The sequence below is a fragment of the Haemaphysalis longicornis genome, unplaced genomic scaffold (assembly GCF_048455015.1).
Source record: "Haemaphysalis longicornis isolate Haplotype H1 unplaced genomic scaffold, Haemaphysalis longicornis Haplotype H1 scaffold_7, whole genome shotgun sequence".
Taxonomy (NCBI): domain Eukaryota; kingdom Metazoa; phylum Arthropoda; class Arachnida; order Ixodida; family Ixodidae; genus Haemaphysalis; species Haemaphysalis longicornis.
Genome location: NW_027526422.1, coordinates 130,221,743 through 130,244,388, shown reverse-complemented (window position 1 = coordinate 130,244,388; position 22,646 = coordinate 130,221,743). Strand labels below are relative to the sequence as shown.

Genomic DNA, 22,646 nt, shown 5'->3' with positions numbered 1-22,646 from the left:
AGTGACGTCACATTCATCTACAACATCACCGTAAAAACCCGCGTATAATACGGACCCGCGTATAATACGAGGTGTAATTCGGGGACAGCAAAATCAGAAAAAAACGTTTTCATCCGCATATAATACGAGATAAAGAGCACAGAAAACATTTATTTGCACTGCAGTTATCCTTCAGTCATTGTCAGTTTTCACTGGCACTATCTCCCGACGTCCGTTCAGTCATCGTCAGGTTCACTGCCGCTGTCTTCTGAAGTCGCCTTGTTGGAAATGTCTTCCCACAGAAAGTGGTCCTCAGTGCCATCAAGGGCGTTCGAGATGCCGCATTTCTTAAACGAGCGACTGACGAGCTCCTCTGGGATGCTGGCCCACGCATCCGCGATCCAGACACAAAGCACTGCTGGAGAAGCCCGCGTCAGCCATCCGGTAGCTGTCACTTACGGGTCTCCTGACCTCATCCACTCTTGGTAGCAGGACTTGATGCAGTCTTTGAAAGGCTTGTTGATGCAAACGTCTAGCGGTTGCAGCTGGGATGTCATTCCTCCTGGAATGAAAATGAGTTCGATGCGGGGTTCGCGCAACAACTTATTCACGGCATCGTCCAGGTGGCAGCGAAAGGCGTCCAACATGAGCGCTGACGGGAACCCCCAACAGTGCTCCAGGCCGCCGACACCACACAGACTTTATCCAGTCAAGCACCAGTTGCTTTCTCCACCCGCGAATGCTGCCTTCGGTGACGCCGAACTGCCGTCCTGCGGCGCAATTACTGATGGTCTCGGCACATAAAATAACTTTTCTTTTTATTGCCGTTGAATACTGCCGTTGAATTGCGCATTGTTATTGCCGTTGAATTGCGCACCCGACATCGTGATAGAGTTGCGGGGAACGTGCCGATCCTTCGCGCGGTCAAAACAATCAAAATGGCGCCGGCTGACAGAAGCAGCAGCCGGCTAACGCCACCGCAAGAAGGCCCCCCCTCCGCTGAAACTGAAACCGAAAGTGCAAATTTTCGGCTGAAAACTTTGGGATTCACATATAATACGAGGCAAAAATTTTACATAGTAAAATTTGGAAAAAAACCTCGTAATATACGCGGGTTTTTACGGCATTTATAAAGATCACGAATAGTAACGGGGCCAGTACTGAACCTGGTGGTACACCAGAGCACACATTCAAAACTTTTGAAGTAGTTTTTCTGTATAATACATATTGCTTAGGACCCGTGACACAAGAACTAATCCAATTACTGAGCTGGAAATTTTTTAGAAGGTCCGTGAGTTCGATGAGCAAGTCAGGATCTGTCGCAAAGGTTGTCGGGCACGACAAGAAGCCAAAACCAGCTGTTCACGTCTAAGCTCTTGTATATTACGTCCCTTCAGAGGGAAATGTCGACATGACGGGGGAAGAGTCGAGGAATCACGACGTCTTCGCCTTCAGACGCGCAATCAACATGCACAGCTCGGGGCACGTCATTATGATGCGCTGATACGTCATTGATTCCTGATTCCTTTGCCTAGAATGAGCTGAAGGCATGCCTTCTACGAAAAGCTCATGTTGGTCGCGTTGTTTACCTTAAGAGCCAAAATACAGCCATTCATGCAGGCAGTTTTACATGCGATGTTTCGACCCCTGTGGCAGAAGGCATTATTCAAGGTCGGAACTGTGCTGATGGAGGTCTCCGAATCTTATCAAAAGCCCTCGCTAAATCCACAAAATCCAGATTGGGCCGATAGGAGGCATGACCGCTAAATCCAGATAGGGCTGAAATTTGGTAATTTCTAAATTACTGCGAGACATTTCTTCTCTGTCATCGAGTAGTTTGTATCGGCTTTGCTAAGGGCCTTACTGGCGTGCGCCAGGACGCGCTCAGTGCCATTCTGTCTCTTAATGAGCACAGACCCAAGCTTGTCACTTGCGCCGGTGTGAATTTCTCTTTCGGGATCCTGGTCGAAGTGTGGCAGTATAGGCGTTGTCGAAAGGGTTTCTTTCAGTTTTTCAAAGCCGCGTTGCTGTTCTTGGTTCATTCAAAAAGAACGTCTTCTTTGGTGAGGTACGTAAGTGGAGCGGCGAATAGAAAAAAAAATTGTAAGAAAGCGCCGGTAGTAAGCGCATTATCCCAAAATAACTTCCCGACATCTTGCTTGAAAGGGTTGGGAAGGCTATAGTGGCTGCCGCTTTAGTAAGGTGAACACTGACACTTTGTTGCTCACGGTTGGCCAAGAAACTCCAGTTATTATTAGGCGGACCGGCACTTATTTGGGCTGAGCGTGGGACCGGCATTTTTAGGGTCCGTAGGACTGCCCGAAGGGGCCTTAAGTGTTCGTCAAAGGTGCGTTAAAAGATTACGACATCGTCTACATATGCGAGGAAAGTCTGTATTTCAGAACGGCGACCACAGTATCCATTACTCGCTAAAATGTAGCAGGCGTCGTGCAGAGCCCGACACACATGACTGTAAACTCATAAAGTCCGTCTAAAGTGACAAACGCCATTTTTTTTCTCGCTCATTTACTTCAATCGGCCAATACCCACTCTTGCGGTCTATTGACGAGAAACGCGGCAAAGACGATCGAGGGTGTCGTCAATATGGGGTAATGTATACAGACAATTTATGGTTATGTTATACAGCCGCCGATAGTCCTCGCAAAATCGCAACGTTTCATTCTTGTTTTTAATAAGCACCACAAGTGCGGCCCAGGGACTATCGGACGGCTGAATGACATCGTCTTTCAGCATGTCTCGCACCTGATTTTCTAAGGCTTGTCATTCCGTTGGTGATACGCGATATGATGGCTGACACGTTGTGTGTGTAGCTCGTCACTGAGTATTCTGTGTTTGCAAGCCCGGTACGCTCAATTGCAGAAGATGTTGCTGCGCAGTCGTTAATCTCGGCGAGCAGTTCTAAGAACTCGCGTTTCGCGGATGAATGCTTTAAATAAAATCAAGTTCTATGCGTGCGGCTGTGTTCTGTTTGTGCGGTCCTTCCGTTTCCGACATCATAGCAGTTCTGGTTGTCTCGGCGAGGTCTTCTATGTGGGCTACCACCATGCCTTACATTATGTGTGCGGCTCATTTTGCAGTCCATGACAAGCACTCGGGCATGTCCGTTCTCAATTAGCGCTGTGCGTCTCGCGACTCCAATTCCTTTACCTAGAATGAGCTGAAGGCATGCCTTCTACGAAAAGCTCATTTTGGTCACGTGTGTCCACCTTAAGAGCCAAAAATACAGCCATTCATGCTGGCAATTTGTCATGGTATGTTTCGAACCCTCTGGAAGAAGGCATTATTCGAGGTAGGAACTGTGCTGATGGAGGTCTCCCAAGCGTCAGGCTGTTGAAGCGGAGATTGATGATAGCGGCGTACTCGCGGGGGAAGTCCATGCCGAGGATAATGGCACTAGTGCAGTTCGCAAAACAATAAATCTAAGAGCACATGTGAGGCCGCGAATATCTATGCAAATTGTGCACCTTGCGACTGGGCTCACCAGGTGTCCGCCGGCTTTAGGCATGTCGTAGCCGTCCAACTCTGTCGTGACTTTTCGGAGACGGCGAGAATACTTTTCACTTATAACGGAGTACGCAGCCCTAGTGTCTCTATGACTGCGGTCGCGTCGTGGCCGTCGATAACTATGAATACTCTGTGTAACGTCATTGTCGAAGGCCGATCAGGTACCAGCCTATATATAAGCACACGGTTGTTGACATTCGTGCAGATTGTTCGCGGGATGCATCGTCGGCCACAGCACCTCCAGGCGTAGCCAGGCCTAGTTTTCGTATTGCGGCAGGTTGACAGGTTCTCTCTGCGAGACCGGCAAAGAGGGAAAGTAGAGCGACGAGCTAATGGGGAGCCATGGGCGTGAGTTGGGACATGTACGTGCGGTTGCGGTCTTCGAATGTGCTCCTCTATTTCCCGTGGCAGTTCACCGCGGCGCGGGCAGAGTGCAGTCGGGTGAATCCAGGCGAAGACCGAACTCATGAAACGGGCAGCAGCGATACACGTAGTCAGCCCCGCCGCAATAGAAGCAGAGTGGTCGGTTGTCTGCCATCCTTCAGACGTACGTTATCCTCGTAACGAGCCGCAGCGCCGGCGTGGTGGGTAGTATGGCATCTCAGTGGGATCTTGTCAGTGGTGCGCTCACATACGCGGACATAACAGACGGATGAGACTGGCGAGCACCCATGGCGTATTTCACAGCTGTACACTCGGCAGACAAGTTGACAGCAATTTCAGGAATGAGCACCAGTTCCACCATCTCGCGGACCAACTGTGCAGCTGAAACGGACGCCGGTCTTTTGCGAGTCGGAAACAACTCCCGCAGCTCTTCCTGAAGAAGCCAACATTGGCTCAATATTTGCAGCCTCCAACGCAATTGCGTCAACCGGCGTCAGATAATGACTAAACAGTCCGCAGAAAAGGTCGCTTTCGATGCCTCTCATCAAGGCATGTACTTTCTGTTCCTAGGTGGCCAGAGGGTCAGTGCGTGTGCTCAGTCGCATTACGTTTCAACGAAGCTGATGGCGGTATCGTTACGCCATTGAATTCTAAATTTAAGTACGTCCTCGGCTCTCTCACGTCGGTGTGGGTTAGCGAAGGCGCGCAGCAGGTTTTCCTTGCACAACTGCCAGACAATTAGTGCAGCCTCATGGTTTTCAAACCAGCTGCTTGCGGTGCCCTCAAGCGAAAAGTACAGGCTCTGGCGGTGTTGTCCCTGTGAACAGCCGCTGTGGCGAGCAACTCGCTCGTACTGTTGGACCCAGCCCTCCATATCTTCAAAGACGTCCCCGTGGAACGGAGGAGGAACACGAAGCGTGCTAGGCCAGTAAATTAGCGGCGATCCGAGCCCCTCGTTCTGCTCAGATTGTAACGTCATGTCTATCACTCTTGCCACTCTTCCTCTGCTGCAAAGGCCAGGATCCAAAATCCGGTGCCTGGCCTTGCAGCCGTCTGCTGGTGTGAACACCGGGTTTGTTAACAGAGACTCGGCGGCCGGGAGTGGTGAATGGTATAAGTTATCGGGGCAGTTAAGCGTGTTACAGCATGGGACACATTCACCCCGGTTCCTCCACCACAATATGCTTCTCATCTAAGATGAGCCTGGGCTTAGTTTTATACATTATGCAATACAACTTGTTCTAAAACATACTTAGTCTCTTCCAGTCTCCCGCTTGCACTTACGACCAAATTTCGCCATGTAGAACCTGACTAAAACCCTGCTCTACCAGCATGCCGCACCCGCAACCTAAACGACGGACCTAGTTTCTAGAAAGCTGTGCTTTCCTGCTATGACGATATTTTCGGAGCCTTATTTCATGCGGTGATCAGATAAGGGCTGTGTATGCTGAGCTCACTTTGAAGAAGCGTGTTCCTAATAGCGCATAAACATGATATCATAAAGAAAGGCGTCATTTCTTTCTTCTTGTTTCCTGCTTCCTAAAAACGCCTATCTGCGCTAGAGAAACCAAATACACCCGCTGCCTCGCTGAAATTATTTTGGAAACTTCTTTCTCACAATCTCCAAACAAGCACTTCGCGAACAGCGGCCAATTGCACCCCTGAAAAGGGGTTCAATCGGAACAAGGAATGTGCTGTACCTGGAAATGCCACCACGGTAGAGAGGCTGTTGCCCTGCAAGAACTTTAAAATGCGGTTTTAAGAGTGCTCTTTACCAAATATAGGCCTGCCTAATTTGCCGAGCTTAGTTACGTGCAATCTCACGCATATGTTGTGTTAATAAAACCTTGAACGGTTCACCGGGTTATGAAGGGACCTATGACTATATGGCACACTCGAGGTGTATGATATACTCGGCTCATTCCATAGGTATCAGTTTAGGCATGGGGAAGCGAACAACTAATTATTTTTCTAAAACGGCGTCCTTAACACCACGGGCTTCGTAACTTGCGATCACCATAATTATTCAGAGAGGCAGATGCTAATTAGGAAAGCGGCAACAGCATAGGCAAAGCGATTCCACAAAAATGTGCTATTGCTTTTCACGGGAACAAACTGTCCTCTCCTGACTGGCTTGCAGTAAGGCTGGAGCATATTTTCAAATCTTAATCGTTAAACACGACACGATAATACTTTAAGGCTCACGTTTCGCCTTACTTAAAAAAATCAAACGTCATTGAATTGTTTTGCCGTGACTGCTGTTATAAAGTGTAATGGTAAAGTGTATAAAGTGAACGTGATGGCAATCTTATGACGTTTTATTATTTCAAACCTTTGAGGAGTTTCGAATTATTGAGCAGAAAATGGTATGGTGGCTTGTTATGCTGCTTCGTTTTATTATTTTTAAGCTTGCCGTAGCAGTAACCCTTCGACGCATTACAAATTGCAATAGCTACAACCTAATTGCCCTGCGCGATCGAAATACATGCGGATCTTTTTTCTTTTGCAGGAACAGGATTTGGAGCCTCTCTTCTTTCTCTCACTGTGTTCACCATGCTGTACTTTGACAAGTACAGAGCAACAGCTACCGCGTTCAAGTACGTCGGCTGGGCCATATCCGGAGTTGCCGGCCCTCTGGTTTTCTCCGCACTAGTCAAGAGGTACGGGCTTACAGGAGCACTATTATTGAGCTCCAGTACAGCCCTGCACGCCTTGCCCCTTGTAATGTTCCTTAAATATCCTCGGCCAGTCAATTTTAAGTGCGATCAACGCAAGTTTTTAACATCTGACAGCAAGAGTGACCGGAAAGGAAGGGCTAAGGAAGCGTCATTGACCCAAAAAGAAGGGCTCTCCTCAACAGTTCAAAATGATTTTCAGAAAGAGCATCAGGTATCCCTTGGAGATCACTTAAAAATTGTGCGTTCTATCAGCCGAGAGTGCGATAAAAGATCAGTTTTGCCACCAACGCCATCGGACGTCTTTGTGACGACAAACACCACAGGGTGTGCCGCTCCGTCAACTTCCCTGCGGGATGGCAAGGAACTGAGTGCGCAAAACCCATTCCATACAATAAGTGCTCAGTGTGACCAAAAAACATGCGATAAAAGATCAGTTTTGCCACCAACGCCATTGGACGTCTTTGTGACGACAAACACCACAGGGTGTGCCGCTCCGTCAACTTCCCTGCGGGATGGCAAGGAACTGAGTGCGCAAAACCCATTCCATACAATAAGTGCTCAGTGGGACCAAAAAACATTCGGCTCTAGGAAGACGTTGGTCGGCGATCTCTGTAGACAGCTGACACTTTTCCGAGATTCCGAGTTCTACATTCTGCTCGTCGCTCTGACTTTATTCGACTTCTCGGTCACAATGCACACTACTACCACCGTGGACTACGGTCGGGATAAAGGCGCCACTATAGAAGATGCCACGATGGTGATAACCTACAACGCAGTGGGCCAGTTTTTGGGAAGGACTCTGCTCCCATTTGCTTCGGACAGCGTGGTTAACGGCCGCTGCAAATTTTCAGTTGCCTGCTTAGGCGGTGCCGCCGTATTTCACGGAGTACTGTCTTCAGTGAACTCATTTGGTGCATTTGTGTCAATGAACATTGCTCTCAGCGTTTCGGAGGGATTTGTGACATGCATAAGAGGCGTCCTCGTCAACGACCACTTAGCAGTTGAGCGGCTGCCAGCATTCTGTGGCTTCCAGGGCATGGCGACTGTTCCATTTTCATTCAGTGGACCCATAATCATAGGTATGAAAGCCTTCAACACTTTATATCTATTTTCATGATGGTAGATTCAGTGGAAAAAGTTGAAGTGTGATATTGCTTTCATTTCTTCGGGATTTCGGCGTGTGGGCTCCTGCACACCAGATGCAAAACGCGCTGGATAAACGGAGAATACCGATATTGAAGGCCACTTGCAGATATCTATACGTAGCTTAAGTTCTTTTCTCGCACTGAGCATGCAGCGGCTCCTAGCCAAGGTGTTCCCGACCTGTGAAACAGGAGTTCCGAAATCTGAACTGAGAACACAGCACTGTAGATACTCTTACCTAAATGTTTTATTGGGAAGGCACGCGCGAGCTCCTCGCAGACGTGTCGATACAGCAGGAGGCTAGGTTCCAAATGCCTGTGCTTCGTTTGGATGGATGGAAAGAGGTAAGCTATTTCCAAACAAAACTTTTACCTCAAAGGCAATGGAAGCACGACTGTCTATTACCGTGGCTTTTTCTTCGATGACGAGGGGAGGATGGTGCTTCCCATAGTATGATTGATCGGCTAAGAAAAACAATTTTTAAGGAGGAATCTCTTTGCCTGTTTATCTGGGGGTATTTTGGGCTCAGGTGCTTTCTGCCCCTTTCTGTGGTAATATCCCACCTATTTGTTGTACAGCGCACCGTACGTACCTTGTATTAATTTTGGCTTCATAAAAAAATAGAAAGCGCACCTGGAACCACACGGGATGTAAATAAACTACCGTAAATACCCGATTCTAACGCGCACTTTTTTTCCGGAAAAACAAGCAGAAAAATCGCATGCGCGTTATATTGCCGCGAACCATGCATTGGGTTTGTTTATTTGTGTTTTGCTTTTACCGCCCGGCTGCGCCGGTCTGTGTTATCTCCGTGCCAAGGGAAGCGCGTGTTCCATTCTTTCTTTCTGTGCCGCATGTGTTATCTGTTCAGATAGGGAGAGCATTCCGATCTAACGTGAACATCCCGGAATAATCTTCTTGCATCTACAATGTTCTCGATGCGAATCGACGGTTCCAGAACCACGCGCGCCGAAAGATAAAAAGCCTGCAGAGCAGACGCCGGGGCATTCGATTCTGCGACGCTCGCCGACGCACGTACGTCACTTTGTTGACTACTGCTTCGCCGCCTCTGTATTCTTTTCAGTTGTTAGGGGAGCACAAGTTCGCTCCAATAAACTTGTTTCTTTTCCAAACAACTGCTTCGTCCTTGGCTACGTGACATCTGGTGGAGGTGCGGGGTACGCACCCTTCATGCCCACTACAACCTCTGGAAGCCGCCAAGCCAGTCCAACAAGAGCCAGCCTCCGCGTGCAAGATTTACCACCCGAGTTCGGTCTACTACCGGAGAAGACGAAGAAGAAAAACGTCGCAACCAGCACCATGCTCAACCAAGCCAATCCTCCTGTCGTTCTGCAGCAGCCACGGGAACCGCCATCATTCCGAGGAGCCCCCGCAGAAGACCCAGAAGAATGGTTGGAGAAACTGGAGCGCGTCCGGAAATTCAACAGGTGGGACGACGCAGAAACGTTCCGGCACGTTTTCTTTTACTTGGAAGATTCGGCTCGCACTTGGTTCGAGAACCACGAGAGCTCCTTGACAAACTGGGCTCAGTTCAAAAGCGAGTTCACTAAGACCTTCACTACCGTCGTGCGGAAAGAAAGAGCCGCCCTTTTGTTGGAAACACGCACGCAACACCCCAACGAAGGTGTCGTGATCTTCGTTGAGGAGATGAAGCAGCTATTTCGCCGCGCGGACCCCGAAATGACGGAAGAAAAGAAGTTGCGCTTCTTAATGCGCGGAGTGAAGGAGGAACTGTTTGCTGGACTTGTCCGAAATCCGCCCAAAACCGTCGCCGAATTCGTGACCGAAGCCAGCACCATTGAAAAAGCCCTCGAAATGCGTGCTAAGCAGTATGACCGCAACTTTGTTGGCGCGGCCAATGAGAACGACTTTGGCAGCACGCGGATCCCGGCCGACAGCCTACGCGAGACTATCCGCGCAATAGTGAGAGAGGAGCTGCGGAAACTTCTCCCAACGCCGCCGCATCCCCAAGTCGCTTCCCTCACCGACGTGATTAGAGAAGAAGTGCAACAAGCGTTGGGAACTTCTACGCCATCCGAGGTACCCCGAGAGCCACAAGCTATGACATACTCCGCGGCTGTTCGTCGACCCCACCCTGCTCCAACACGCCGTCAAGAGGCCCCGCCGTACCGCCGCCCACTGTCACCCGCCCGACCCCCGGTAGCCCGAAACCAGACGCCGAGGAAGACGGACGTATGGCGAACTCCCGATAACCGTCCTCTGTGCTACCACTGCGGAGAGGCCGACCACATTTACCGTCGCTGCCCATACAAGAGACTCGGACTGCGTGGTTTCTCCGTCGACGCACCTCGCCCTCTCCCTGGCCAACGACCACGTGAGATCGACGAGTATCTATCTGAAACCAGCCGTGGCCCAGCGCGTTTCAACCGTTCGCCGTCGCCCTACCCATACCAATCGCCGAACCGCCGTAGCAACGCTGACTTCGCCCGTGGAAGGTCCCCCAGCCCACGCGGGGGAAACTAAAAGCAGCAACTTCTGGAGGTGAAGTTGCTCTACGGCGAAAAACCGGAAACCCTCCAACGACGCAAGGACGCGCCGAAGACAGTGATTCACGACATGCCCTCATCCCGACGACCCGACCTAACCCTGATGAGACAACCGAACACGACGACAGCTATACGCCGCGACGCTTACCCGACCTGACCGAGACGTCCGCTGAGAAGACATGGACAACGACGACGCACAGTGCCCGACCGTCAACACGCACAAGCCGAGATGCGACGCCCCGACGCACCCGGAACTCGAGGAAGGCGGCATCCGACGTCAAGGTGTCCATCGACGGTTTTGATGTAGTCGCCCTCGTAGACACGGGAGCCGACTACTCCGTAATGAGCGGACCATTTGCGTCTAAGCTGAAGAAAGTTATGACCAGATGGGACGGTCCGCACATACGCACAGCAGGAGGCCACATCGTGACGCCAAGTGGAACGTGCACATCGCGCGTCACCATAGATGGCACGACGTACCCTGCAGTGTTCGTCGTTTTGCCCAACTGCTCCCGCGACGTAATTCTCGGAATGGACTTTTTGACAGACAACGGCGCAATAATCGATCTCCAGACGAAGTCGATAACTTTTTCCTCCGACCACTCCATGACGCCGGAATCGAGCCCCAAACACCGTGCAGCTGTAAGGATCGCCGATGATCACGTCACCCTGCCACCCCGCGCAAGCTTGATGATCACCGTCTACTGTGAAGGTGATGCTCCCGACGTCGACGCTATCGTGGAGAGTGACCGAAGGTTGCTTCTTGACCGCGGTGTGTCTGTCGCAAGAGGCATTGCGCGGTTTAAGCATCGCAAATCCCACGTTTTGGTCACCAATTTCACCGAGGAGTACCAGCATTTAAACAAGGGCGCTGCAATTGCGTTCGTCGAAGAAACGCAACTAACAAGTGACGTGATAGCAGTCGCCGACTTTGAACGCGCACCCGACGATACCTTCAAGCTTCCGCACCCCTTCGACGTGAATCCGGCGCTACCGCAAGAAGAAAGGAACAAGTTATTGGCTTTGCTGCGTCGCTACAGCGAGTGTTTTTCGTCGAACTCAAAGTTACGTCAAACACCTCTGGCGAAGCACCGGATAATAACCGAGGATGGAGCCCGACCTACCCGACAGTCACCGTACCGCGTCTCTTCCCACGAGCGCGAAGCCATCCGGACTCAAGTCGACGACATGCTCAACGACGACATTATACAGCCATCGAAAAGTCCGTGGGCTGCGCCGGTCGTACTCGTGAAGAAAAAAGACGGCACACTGAGGTTCTGCGTTGACTACCGGCGATTGAACAAGATCACCAAAAAGGACGTGTACCCCCTGCCACGAATCGACGACGCCCTCGACCACCTCTGCCATGCGAGGTACTTCTCATCGATGGACCTCAAGACCGGCTACTGGCAAATTGAAGTGGACGAGAGAGATCGAGAGAAGACTGCATTCATAACCCCGGACGGCCTATACGAGTTCAAGGTAATGCCGTTTGGGCTATGCACGGCACCAGCAACGTTCCAAAGAGTCATGGACACTGTGCTAGCTGGCCTGAAGTGGCACACCTGCCTCGTATACCTCGACGACGTTGTGGTATTCTCCCGGACTTTCGACGAACACCTCGCAAGGTTGCAGTCAGTACTCGAGGCCATCCGTACGTCGGGGTTAACGCTGAAGCCTGAAAAGTGCCGCTTCGCGTACGAGGAACTGAAGTTTTTGGGCCATGTCGTCAACGCCGCGGGAGTCCTGCCTGACCCGGCGAAAACTTCAGCCATAGCGAACTTCCCAAGGCCGAAAGATAAGAAGGGCGTGCGCAGATTTCTTGGACTGTGCGCATACTACCGGCGCTTCGTCGCAAACTTCGCACGCATTGCAGAGCCGCTCACGCGCTTGACGAAAGATAGCACCGCTTTCAGCTGGGAAGACGACCAAGAAAAGGCATTCTGCGAGCTGCAAAAACACCTGCAAAGCCCGCCCGTGCTCGCTCATTTCGACGACAACGCCGAAACGGAAATACACACGGACGCCAGTGATATAGGCTTGGGTGCTGTCCTTGTCCAAAAACAAAGCGGGTGCGAAAACGTAATCGCCTATGCCAGCCGTGGTCTGTCGAAGGAGGAGAAAAACTACTCTGCCTCCGAAAAAGAGTGCCTGGCTATTATATGGGCCATTTCAAAATTTCGCCCATACGTGTATGGCAGACCGTTCAAGGTTGTAACAGACCACCATGCGCTGTGTTGGCTCGCCAATTTGAAGGACCCCTCTGGCCGTCTTGGGCGGTGGAGTTTGCGCCTGCAAGAGTTCGACATTACAATCGTCTACAAATCCGGCAGGAAACACTCCGACGCCGACTGCCTGTCCCGCGCCCCTGTCGACCCACCACCACAAGACTCCGATGAAGACAGTGCGTTCTTCGGGGTTGTTACGGAGAGCGACCTAGCCGCCCAGCAGCGTGCCGACCCCGACTTGCGAGTAATGATCGACTACCTCGAAGGACGTAACGTCGCCGTGCCTAGAGCGTTCAAGCGTAACTTACCAGCATTCAGCCTCAGAAACTCCGTCCTCGTGAAGAAGAATTTCAGCCCCGGAACAAGAACGAATTATCTACTTGTCATCCCCGCAGACCTTCGTGACGAAATTTTGGAAGCGTCCCACGACGACCCGTCTTCCGGACATCTCGGCACAGCTCGCACTATTGCAAAAATTAAGGCGAAGTACTTCTGGCCCCGCCTTACATCCGACGTCACCCACTACGTTCGGAGTTGCCGGGACTGCCAGCGACGAAAAACGCCGCCGACAAGACGCGCCGGACTTCTACAACCGATCGCCGTCCCGCGGAGGCCCTTTCAACAAATTGGAATGGACCTTCTAGGCCCGTTCCCGACGTCACGATCGGAGAACAAGTGGATTGTCGTAGCGACAGACTACATGACGCGCTACGCAGAGACCGCCGCTCTTCCGCGGGGGACTGCACAAGAAGTCGCCAAGTTCTTTATAAACCAAGTTGTGCTGCGACATGGAGCCCCTGAAGTCCTAATCACGGACCGCGGAACGGCCTTTACCGCGGAGCTGATGCAAGGAATCTTACGCTACAGCAACACGGATCACCGAAGAACGACGGCGTACCACCCCCAAACGAACGGACTAACAGAACGTCTGAACAAGACAATTGCGGATATGCTGTCCATGTACGTCGACGTTGAACATAAGACTTGGGACGAAGTCCTCCCGTATGTCACGTTTGCGTACAATACAGCGACGCAGGAAACTACGCAGATGACACCGTTCGAGCTTGTCTACGGAAGACGACCGACTACGATGCTCGACGCCATGCTTCCGCATGTAGACGACGATGACCTCAACGCCGACGTCCAAGGATACCTTCAACGTGCGGAGGAGGCCCGCCAGCTCGCTCGAGTTCGTATAAGGGACCAGCAGCTGGTGGATGCCGGCCGCTACAACCTCCGACGCCGAGACGCCGAGTACCAACCAGGGGATCGTGTGTGGGTTTGGACTCCCATCCGACGACGCGGACTGAACGAGAAACTTCTGCGACGGTATTTCGGACCCTACCAGATTCTGCGACGTGTTGGCCAACTTACCTACGAAGTGATCCCCGATGGTGACTCCGGCACATCACGACGACGTACGCGGCCCGAAGTCGTCCACGTGGTTCGCTTAAAACCTTTCTACGAACGATGACGAACTTTTATTTTCATTTTCGGACTGTCGCTTATGTTAGCATCGGGTCGATGCACTCTTAGAGGGGGGGGTAATGCCGCGAACCATGCATTGGGTTTGTTTATTTGTGTTTTGCTTTTACCGCCCGGCTGCGCCGGTCTGTGTTATCTCCGTGCCAAGGGAAGCGCGTGTTCCATTCTTTCTTTCTGTGCCGCATGTGTTATCTGTTCAGATAGGGAGAGCATTCCGATCTAACGTGAACATCCCGGAATAATCTTCTTGCATCTACAATGTTCTCGATGCGAATCGACGGTTCCAGAACCACGCGCGCCGAAAGATAAAAAGCCTGCAGAGCAGACGCCGGGGCATTCGATTCTGCGACGCTCGCCGACGCACGTACGTCACTTTGTTGACTACTGCTTCGCCGCCTCTGTATTCTTTTCAGTTGTTAGGGGAGCACAAGTTCGCTCCAATAAACTTGTTTCTTTTCCAAACAACTGCTTCGTCCTTGGCTACGTGACAATATTCGGATACGAAACCGAAACTGCCGAAACAGCTGAAATTTTGTCCCACCCATCGCCATCACCATCTCAAGATGGCGCCAAAGCTTTAAGCAATAAATGTTATTATCTCTATGAATTTTTTGGATCTAGGCGCTAGAGTTTTCTATCGGCGTTCACACAAATCGTCAAATCGCCCCACTTGCGCGCTTGATTACAGCAATGGCAGCAGCAGAAACGAAGGTGCGCTGCTTCCACGGCTTACGAGCGGCTCCCACGCGTTCACAACGAGCAGTTCGCTGAAGCGTGCGCCTCTGGAGAAGCTCGTGGGATGGGCGTGCGAGGCGTGGGTCACGATCCCATCGAACATGGTTGAACGTTCGTTCAGAAGTGTGGCATCGCGAGCGCGCTTGACGCCACCGAGGACGAGATGTCGCGGTCAGCGGAAGGCGACAAGGAGCTCTCGGAGAGCGACGAGGAGTGATGTGCGTGAGATTACTTCGGGAAATAAATCGCCCGTTTCTCTCGCATTCGTTTTTCTTGCTCACAAACTTCCGTGCGAGTTACAATCGGAGGTGCAAGTTTTTTCGGTTTTTTGCCTGGAAAATCGGGTGCGCGTTAGAATCGGGGGCGCGTTAGAATCGGGTAATTAGGGTACTTACATTAATTAAGGGAGTAATTTAGTAGGCTCTCTGTATAAGTGGTTCTATATAACAGATAAATTTTTGTTCTTTCAGCCCAGCTTACAGGGAAGTTCTGTTCGTATTGTTTCACGCATTTATTTTAGTGTTATTACATATCAAGCTCCCACTGTTGTAAACTTTGTAGTACTGAAGTATTATCCAAGCAGCAATATCAGCCAACGAGAGAAGTAAGCGATGGTATTGACTCCTAAAAAGGGGTAAGCACGGTTAAAGCGAGCCATATATGAGAACATTTTGCCCGTTTGGGACGTACCCTTTCTTGGTTTTGTAACTTTCAAAAGCATTTCGGGGCTGCATTGGATATTGAATTGACAGATTTCGACTTGCTGCGGTATAATAAAAATATCGATCCTTCTTTGTCGTATCGACGGCTGCGCGGTTGCTTGACGTGTGTTTGAATGGACAAATTCAGGGTATGCATGGAGTTATTTCTAGCGACCTCTGGTCTGTTCTTTACTGCGTTTTATGTCTGGGAATTTCTGGCTAACTATAAAATAAAAAGTTGTAAATTTCGTCATATTGTCTTTCATTAAATTGTATAGTAAACGAGGGTTGAAAAGTGGTTTTTGGATGATCAAACGTAACAAAATTCATTTTCATGCTTAACACGAGCTCGAACCTCCTACCCCTTATTTCAAATACGGCCTTGTTCTGTTCACATTTAAAGCAAAGCTTTCTGCCTGTACCTGCCAACGGTTCTTTTGTGGCGTGCGGGACGAGAAATTCTCAACGTGGCTGGGGATAGGGAGGGCATTTTCAGACACGGGGCGCAGTGTAGAGGGCGCGGTGATAGGGCGTTCCCCGCACCCCGCGTTACCCGCACGCAGGTGCTGCTCCACCGGCGGGCGCATCGCCGGGATGGCTTTGTTGTGTGCTTTAGCGAAGGTTGTTTCGGACATGTTTTGGCGCAGCTTCGCCTTTATTGCGCGCTTCCTTCACGCGGCTTGATTAACTTTTTCAACAGCACCTGCTGGGCAACCTGGACCCGACAGAATTAAGTGAGCCTGTGGCAAAGACACGTTAAGGATTCGTTTGCAGGACGGGAAAATGAAATGCAGAAGCCACATACAGGCATTTGGCCGCTAGAGAAACGCTATTTTTCGTGGAGTGCGTGACACGACTAGAACTCCGTTTTTTAAATTGGTGAATTCTAATTTCGTAGTGTTTTAGGAGGTATTAAAAAATGCGAAAGGAGCAACTGAATCTGATAAATAGGAATTATAAAAGTTCCCAAAGCTTTCCCGCTGTTCTGAAACCTATTAAACTAGTTTAAATCGGTGTAAATGAGAATCACTAACCTCACAAGCCAAATTGTTTCGGTGTCTGCGCTTGTGTCGCGCGGTCATGTAGCCCCGAGCTAGCACACAAGGATGGCTAGGTTTCGCTGCCTAACCTTTTGAATGACGCTCCTCGCCGTTTTCTTTCTTCCGACGCACGTCCTGGCTACAGCGACCGCGTCCGCTGCTGTAGCTCGCCAGTGGCCGACGCTTCGGCGTTCGGGACGCCGCACCTGCGGATTTTAGGTAACGGCTTGCAGAATATCTGGGGCGGTATTCTCGTAACTGTCCCTTTTTAAAACGTCCATTTTGAGTCCCTTTCATCATGACGTACTTCCGGTTAAGCAGTAAGCGTTGGCAGTCGGATTGTTGAGCTTGCGTTACGTCACTTCCGGTTGTTTGCTTTTAGCCAATCAGGGCTTGCCAAAAGGGACACATTTGAAAGGGACGCAAAAGGGACAAAACTCGAGAATACCGCCCCTGCTTTCGCTCTTGAGCCACGCGTTTGAATTCAAGTGACGTCGCTTGGGCAACTGTTGTGGGGGTCGTCTAAAGGTTTGCTTTCCAACCATTTTAACGGCGCGGATTGGAGCCATTTTTTTCTGTATGTTTTCCTTTCTCCCTTTGCCCTAGTTATTAGCCCCTACACTTTGCGGTTTCTTTCTCGCAGGCGGTAAATAGAGACCATTCCAATAGATGTTGTACTTGTGGACAAAAAGAAACATACCTAATAAATAAAAACAGCGGAAGAAAAATCGCCTGGTTAGTAAAGAGCAGGAAGATTCTGCTTGAATGATTACAAGGAGTATACCTGTCTTGGTAACAATCTCCTCGGTAAACATTGCACTTCTTCGGCCTTTGGCTAGCCCGTTTAAAACCAAGGTTGCTTTTAAGCATTGGAGATCGGCAATGGGCAGACTTGTAATTCACAGAAGACTTAGATAAAAAAGGGTGTTGGTGGCGGATTTAAAAAGCAATATAAGTAGCAAATAGCACCAGAATTTAAAATCCACCTGCCTAGAACTAACTGCGCAGGTTTGCCATTCATCGTTAATGTTACAAGGAAATATAGATTTATAGTTGCTGCCAGAGTCGGGCCCAAAAACTACTAATTTCTAACTTGATACGATCTCCACAGGCAAAACAACGGTGGTTGTTTTGGCGGACAACTGGAACAAAGTGTTTTTTTAGAAAACAAACCGAGCTTTTTTCAAATTTTGGGTCTCCCTGGCAGCACACACGTCGCTGAAATCTATGTAACTATTAGAAATTCCCCCGTGTTATTAACACAAAAACCCCTTTCAAAACGCGCGCGCACTGACGACACGGGGCCGGCGCTTTGGCGGAGTGATACACTACATGAGGTGGTGCCGTTCTTGAGTTGTAACCGAGTATAGTAAAAGATTAATAGGATCAATCGTGGTCACATCAACAGTAGTCTGGCATGTGGCGCTGATTTTATTCTCAACGTTCCTAACCACCAAGCAACCGCAAGCCTAGATCCCGCTATACTACGCTAGGAAAAATTTACCGACTTTTGTGTGGCAATCAGCTGGTGACACAACCTTTGTTTATTTTCCGCAGGATTTTTCAGAGACAGTCTGGGCTCCTACGACAACTTTTACCGGATGCTTGGGGCGGTCAACCTGTGTGTGGCGGCGCTTCTGTTCATTCTTTTGTGGCAGGATACCAACAGGCAGAGAGCATACAAACTGTCAAGAATGGAGCCTCTGTCTACAGGGGCACCGGCGTGTGTTTCGGATGCGCTCCCCGCGTATCAAGTCGAACGAAAACTGGAATGTAACTAGTTGGAGTTGCTGAAAACTCACTCGAATAGTGTGAACAGCGCTACAAGTGAGAATAACCCATGTGACACAACATTTCGCGAAATTCATGCGTACTATATGACAATAATATATCCCGGCTGTTCTAATCTTTCCTTAATTTTATTTGTTAGTGTATATTTTGAGCTATTTTATAGTTTCTGTCCCCATGCGACCGCCGAAATGAACACATTGCATCACCCGAAGTCTCTTGCGCGTACAAGTGTATTGTGAGCTCACAGGTGTCGGTAATTGCCTTAGGGTATTAACATCATAAAGGAAGCACGCACGCCGAACAACCAAACGCATACCACAAACAATACGTCAAGAAAATTGCAAGAATACTTCCTGAAAGTGTCCCATTCGATGCGAAGGGTGTTGTTTATTTGTTGCGCAAAATCGCTTTACCTGAAGAATCGTTATTATCATTTTATCAATTATATCTAATATCACTTGTAGTATTTTACCTTCACGAGCTTCGAATCCCTTCGAAGCACCCTCGTATCAAGGGTTTGAGCATGCATAGGCTCGGAAAAGGCAATAAAAATGCAATCTCAGCCACCCAAACCTGCCAAGAGCATGGATGGCGATGCGGTACGTACCGTCTTGCGTTTTTTCTGCAAGAAGCAACCGAATAGTCGCACAGGAGTAAAAAATATTTACGGAGTGAAATGTGAGCAGGAGTCTGTTAGGCGAGTGCTTTGACAAAGAACGGTAAGAACAGTGTTGTGTTCGGTGCTTCGAGCATTCCATGACGTCGGCCATTCTCATCCTCCGAGCGCCACAAATTGCATGCAGCTGCTCCGCTCGCTTTTTCATCGCGCTTGCGAACGGAAATTCTACTATGCTCTTATTTCATCTCAGATGAAAAACAGCAAAACAGAGCAAAATAACAGCACAAGAGACCTCGGGTCGCGAATAATGTAAGGGCGAAAACAATTCCATTGGTATAGAAATAATAACCAACATACGAGCGAAGGCCCTCTTTCAAAACGTATTTTGTGGTAATAAAACTATTTTTGGTCTGAAGCACACTGCAAGCTGCATGAAGGTGCTGAGCGATATGCTCACCAGTCTGCCATACTCCCCGCTTTTCCAACAGCACAACGACATACAAAACATCGGCCTCGATTGATCATCAGTCACCTAGCTGTCCGGGTTCACAAACAGTAGGTGGCGTTTGCAGTCACTGGCCTAGCTCATATCCGCCGCCGTCTCATCCGACCCCAACTCTTATCCATCGTCGAGCAATATAGATGAAAGCAGCAATTACCGGATACCATTTCGTTTGTGTGAAAGCCTGGGACAGACTCGCAAGCACTTCAGTTCTGCTGTATTCAGCCATTCGGAAGTTTTTCGCTGGCCAACTCAGATGCCCAGAGGCGAGACGTCTTCCTCAAGAAACCAACCGCTTCACATAGAATCGCGATGGCAAAAGTTGAAATCAACAGCCAAGTGTTCGGTCACATGGAGAGTATGCTCATACATTGTGAGTGGAAGAGCTGAGCTGCATTGAAACATTGGTGAGTGATTTAGAGAACATTGGCTCATATTTTCGCTGCAAGGCAGTCTCCTTTTCAGTCGCGCCACATTTTCTAGAAACTGTCGCTGTAGGAAACAGGAAATTGTAATGCTTGGATGGGCATACGAAACTCACAATTACCATTCCGCGCTCGCCTCCTCATTTCATTGCAACTCAGACTTTATCAACGAACATGATGACTCTTGAATCGAAGCAGTCACGAAAAACAGTGAAAAACGCAGACACTTCCCGCACCATGTAAACCAAATGTTTAGCAGACAACGGGGTCGAGAATAGGTCTAGTCGGTATAAATCCATTATGATAGAACAGCGCAACTTACCCGAAAGAGAAAGACACAAAACGAGCGCTTTTCCAGTCACTGTCTCTGCCTAATGGCGTTGAAGCAATGACAACAACCGCGAACCTCAAGTGCTCAAAGAACGCTGCCTTCAAGCACTTCTTCCTATACAGAAATGCTTCGGAGAGCGCCCGGCTTTCGTCGATATGCGCATATTTTATAGTTTGTATGGTGCAGTTCCAGCAGAGTTCATTTTTCTGCACATGCAATCGCACCAAACTAACCGAAACACGGCTTCATCGCCTCACGCCATAATGTTGCGCCTCCAGAACCTGAGTGGTGAGGTAGAACCGAACATTGTTGCTTGGTAATTTTCTCAGTCAGTGTTTTGTTTTACACGCGGAATTTTGGCATGCAAGACGCCGAAGTGTTTCCTTACAGGCATGTAAATAAGTGTGAATAGTGGCAAGAGTACAGTGATGTTCTTAACTTACCTACTCCACGCAATAAATTTACACCGACAGCTAAGGTTCCTTTCATGAAATTCTTATCTGCCGCATTTAAGCTGACAAATGTTGATGGATTCCCAAGAGTTGGTTGAGATTCAGTAATATTCTTGCGTCCATAAGAATGACTATATTGCGCTCGGCGCTATTTTTCAATACCTCGCATCTACAGCACTTTATTGAACTTCGGACTTAGTGATGCACAAATCACGCTTGACTCAGGAAAACCAAAGCGCCAGTAAAATTGTTTTTGGAAAGCCACGCTAAATACTGCTCCATGTAAGACGCCAGTGGGAGTGAGTTATATTTAGTATGCGCCAGAAATGACCACTACGATTCGACATAATTTCCCACCGAACACCCTAGATTGATTTAAAGTAAACCGCGCTCACTTTCAACCAGGATGTGAACTGTTGGCCGCCATTTCTTTACGTGGGCTCTTGACCGCAGTAACGTGAACTACGCTTGAACACCTAAACAGTATGCTTTACGTCAAATGTCTATTGCTAGTTTAGATGTCTCGAGCCACTAACTGCCGCCATCTAGGCGCACGTTGATGTTTGGTCGTTTTGACCGTCAGTATGTCAAAATGTACTTGCGCGACACGCACCAATCCGTCTTAGCAGCACAGTTTGGCTGCATGCATGGCTGCCACCAAGTACGCATGACGGGAGTAGGTCGCCTGGAAACTTGGAAAAAAAAAACATTATGAGTGTTCTGAGAGCGTTTAAGAATCGTGTACATTTTTGTGTTCATCACAGTGTAGAGAAAGTAGGATTGTGTTACCTAGAAACATATAATTAACTGCAAGTCGATAAATAGGTTTGTTGCGAATGCTTGTCACAAACGTACGAACTCTGGTGTTATTGAAACCCGACGGAAACTCACCAGTGCGAAGGAATAAGGTGCATGGTAAATCCGCGTTTTTTTTTTTTAACTTGGCAGAGTTATGTTCCCTATGTTGTATACGCAGTTGCATAGGCATGGAGGTAAATAATGAGCACGCGGCCAGCTGCTCTTAGACGACTGTCAAAAATTACTGTAAAAATTTGATTTTTAATCGAGCCAAATAGTTCTATTCTTCACGGCTTACTAATATACGCATCCATTTAAAGTTTACAGCTCCCTGTGCTTAGCTTTACAGGTCAGTCATGTTACACTATAAATCGTTGGGTTGTTTGAAGCAGTGGCTACATATTGCCGTTACTGCTTAAACATGTAGGAAAGAAATTCCACCAAAAAATCCCAGAAGTCTCTTTGAAGCTTCCTGTGTGTTGAAAAGTTTGAAGTCTGTAAGCATTCTTGTATTTTGGGAATACAAATTAAAAGTTCCTCAGTGTCATTAGATCTGCTTAATTAATTTGAAGGCAAACGCATAATGCGTTCTCTGCTGCACTTAACAAAGACTTGTTTTCCTTCAACGTTTCGTTTGAATCTGTTTCTTCGACTTCGTTTCTTTGTCTCTTAGCGCGAATTGTCCCGTCGCGAAGAAAGGCAACACTTAGCGCCACAGCTCCTCCATAGTGAGAGTTTTCCCTGGCTGCGGTGCTCCTTTATTGCCTTACGGGCCGCTACATTTACCCTTCACGCGATACGGCGTCAAGCCCCGCACGCAGTAGGCTTAGTCTTCCCAAGCCTCTGGCAGAGTGCGGACGTATCGTGGTGTAACGCACGCGGTTCTTACTTGGGAGACAGAGGTTCGTTGCCATATGAACTCACATGTGTTTTAAAGCAAAGCGTTACTAACGCAGTCGAGCTGTGTTTCACCATCGCCGGTAATATGACCTTCATAAGACCCAAGCTGTGCCGTAGCCATGGCAACCCATCACGTGACTCGCCGCACCGTGCCCCGCCGTCCCCCTCGCCAGCATGACGCATGCGCTCTCGTCTCCGCCTGACTACGTTGCTCGCCGGGCGCCTGGCTAAGAGGAGCACCGCGTTCGCCTACTCAGTGCGAGCTTGGCCATGGATGAGAGCAAACCGGCCCATTTACTCTAAGCGTTGCGCGTGAGCGGAGACTATAAGCCATCGTCGGCAAGCGGCGTCTGGCCACACCGCGCATATAGCACCGCGAACTGCTTCACTAGGGAGCATGGA

At 49.3% G+C, this 22,646-nt stretch overlaps 1 protein-coding gene across 1 annotated transcript in view; it reads left to right on the top strand.

Moving 5' to 3' along the window:
- LOC144146982 (uncharacterized) overlaps window positions 1–21,215 on the top strand; it is a 28,794-nt gene extending 7,579 nt beyond the window's left edge. The window contains exons 3-4 of the mRNA XM_077678971.1: window positions 6,398–7,645; window positions 17,984–21,215. Of these exons, the coding sequence (XP_077535097.1) occupies window positions 6,398–7,645; window positions 17,984–18,207 (1,472 nt within the window). The 3' untranslated portion in view covers window positions 18,208–21,215. The remainder of the gene's footprint in view (window positions 1–6,397; window positions 7,646–17,983) is intronic.
- Window positions 21,216–22,646: the final 1,431 nt, after the last annotated feature.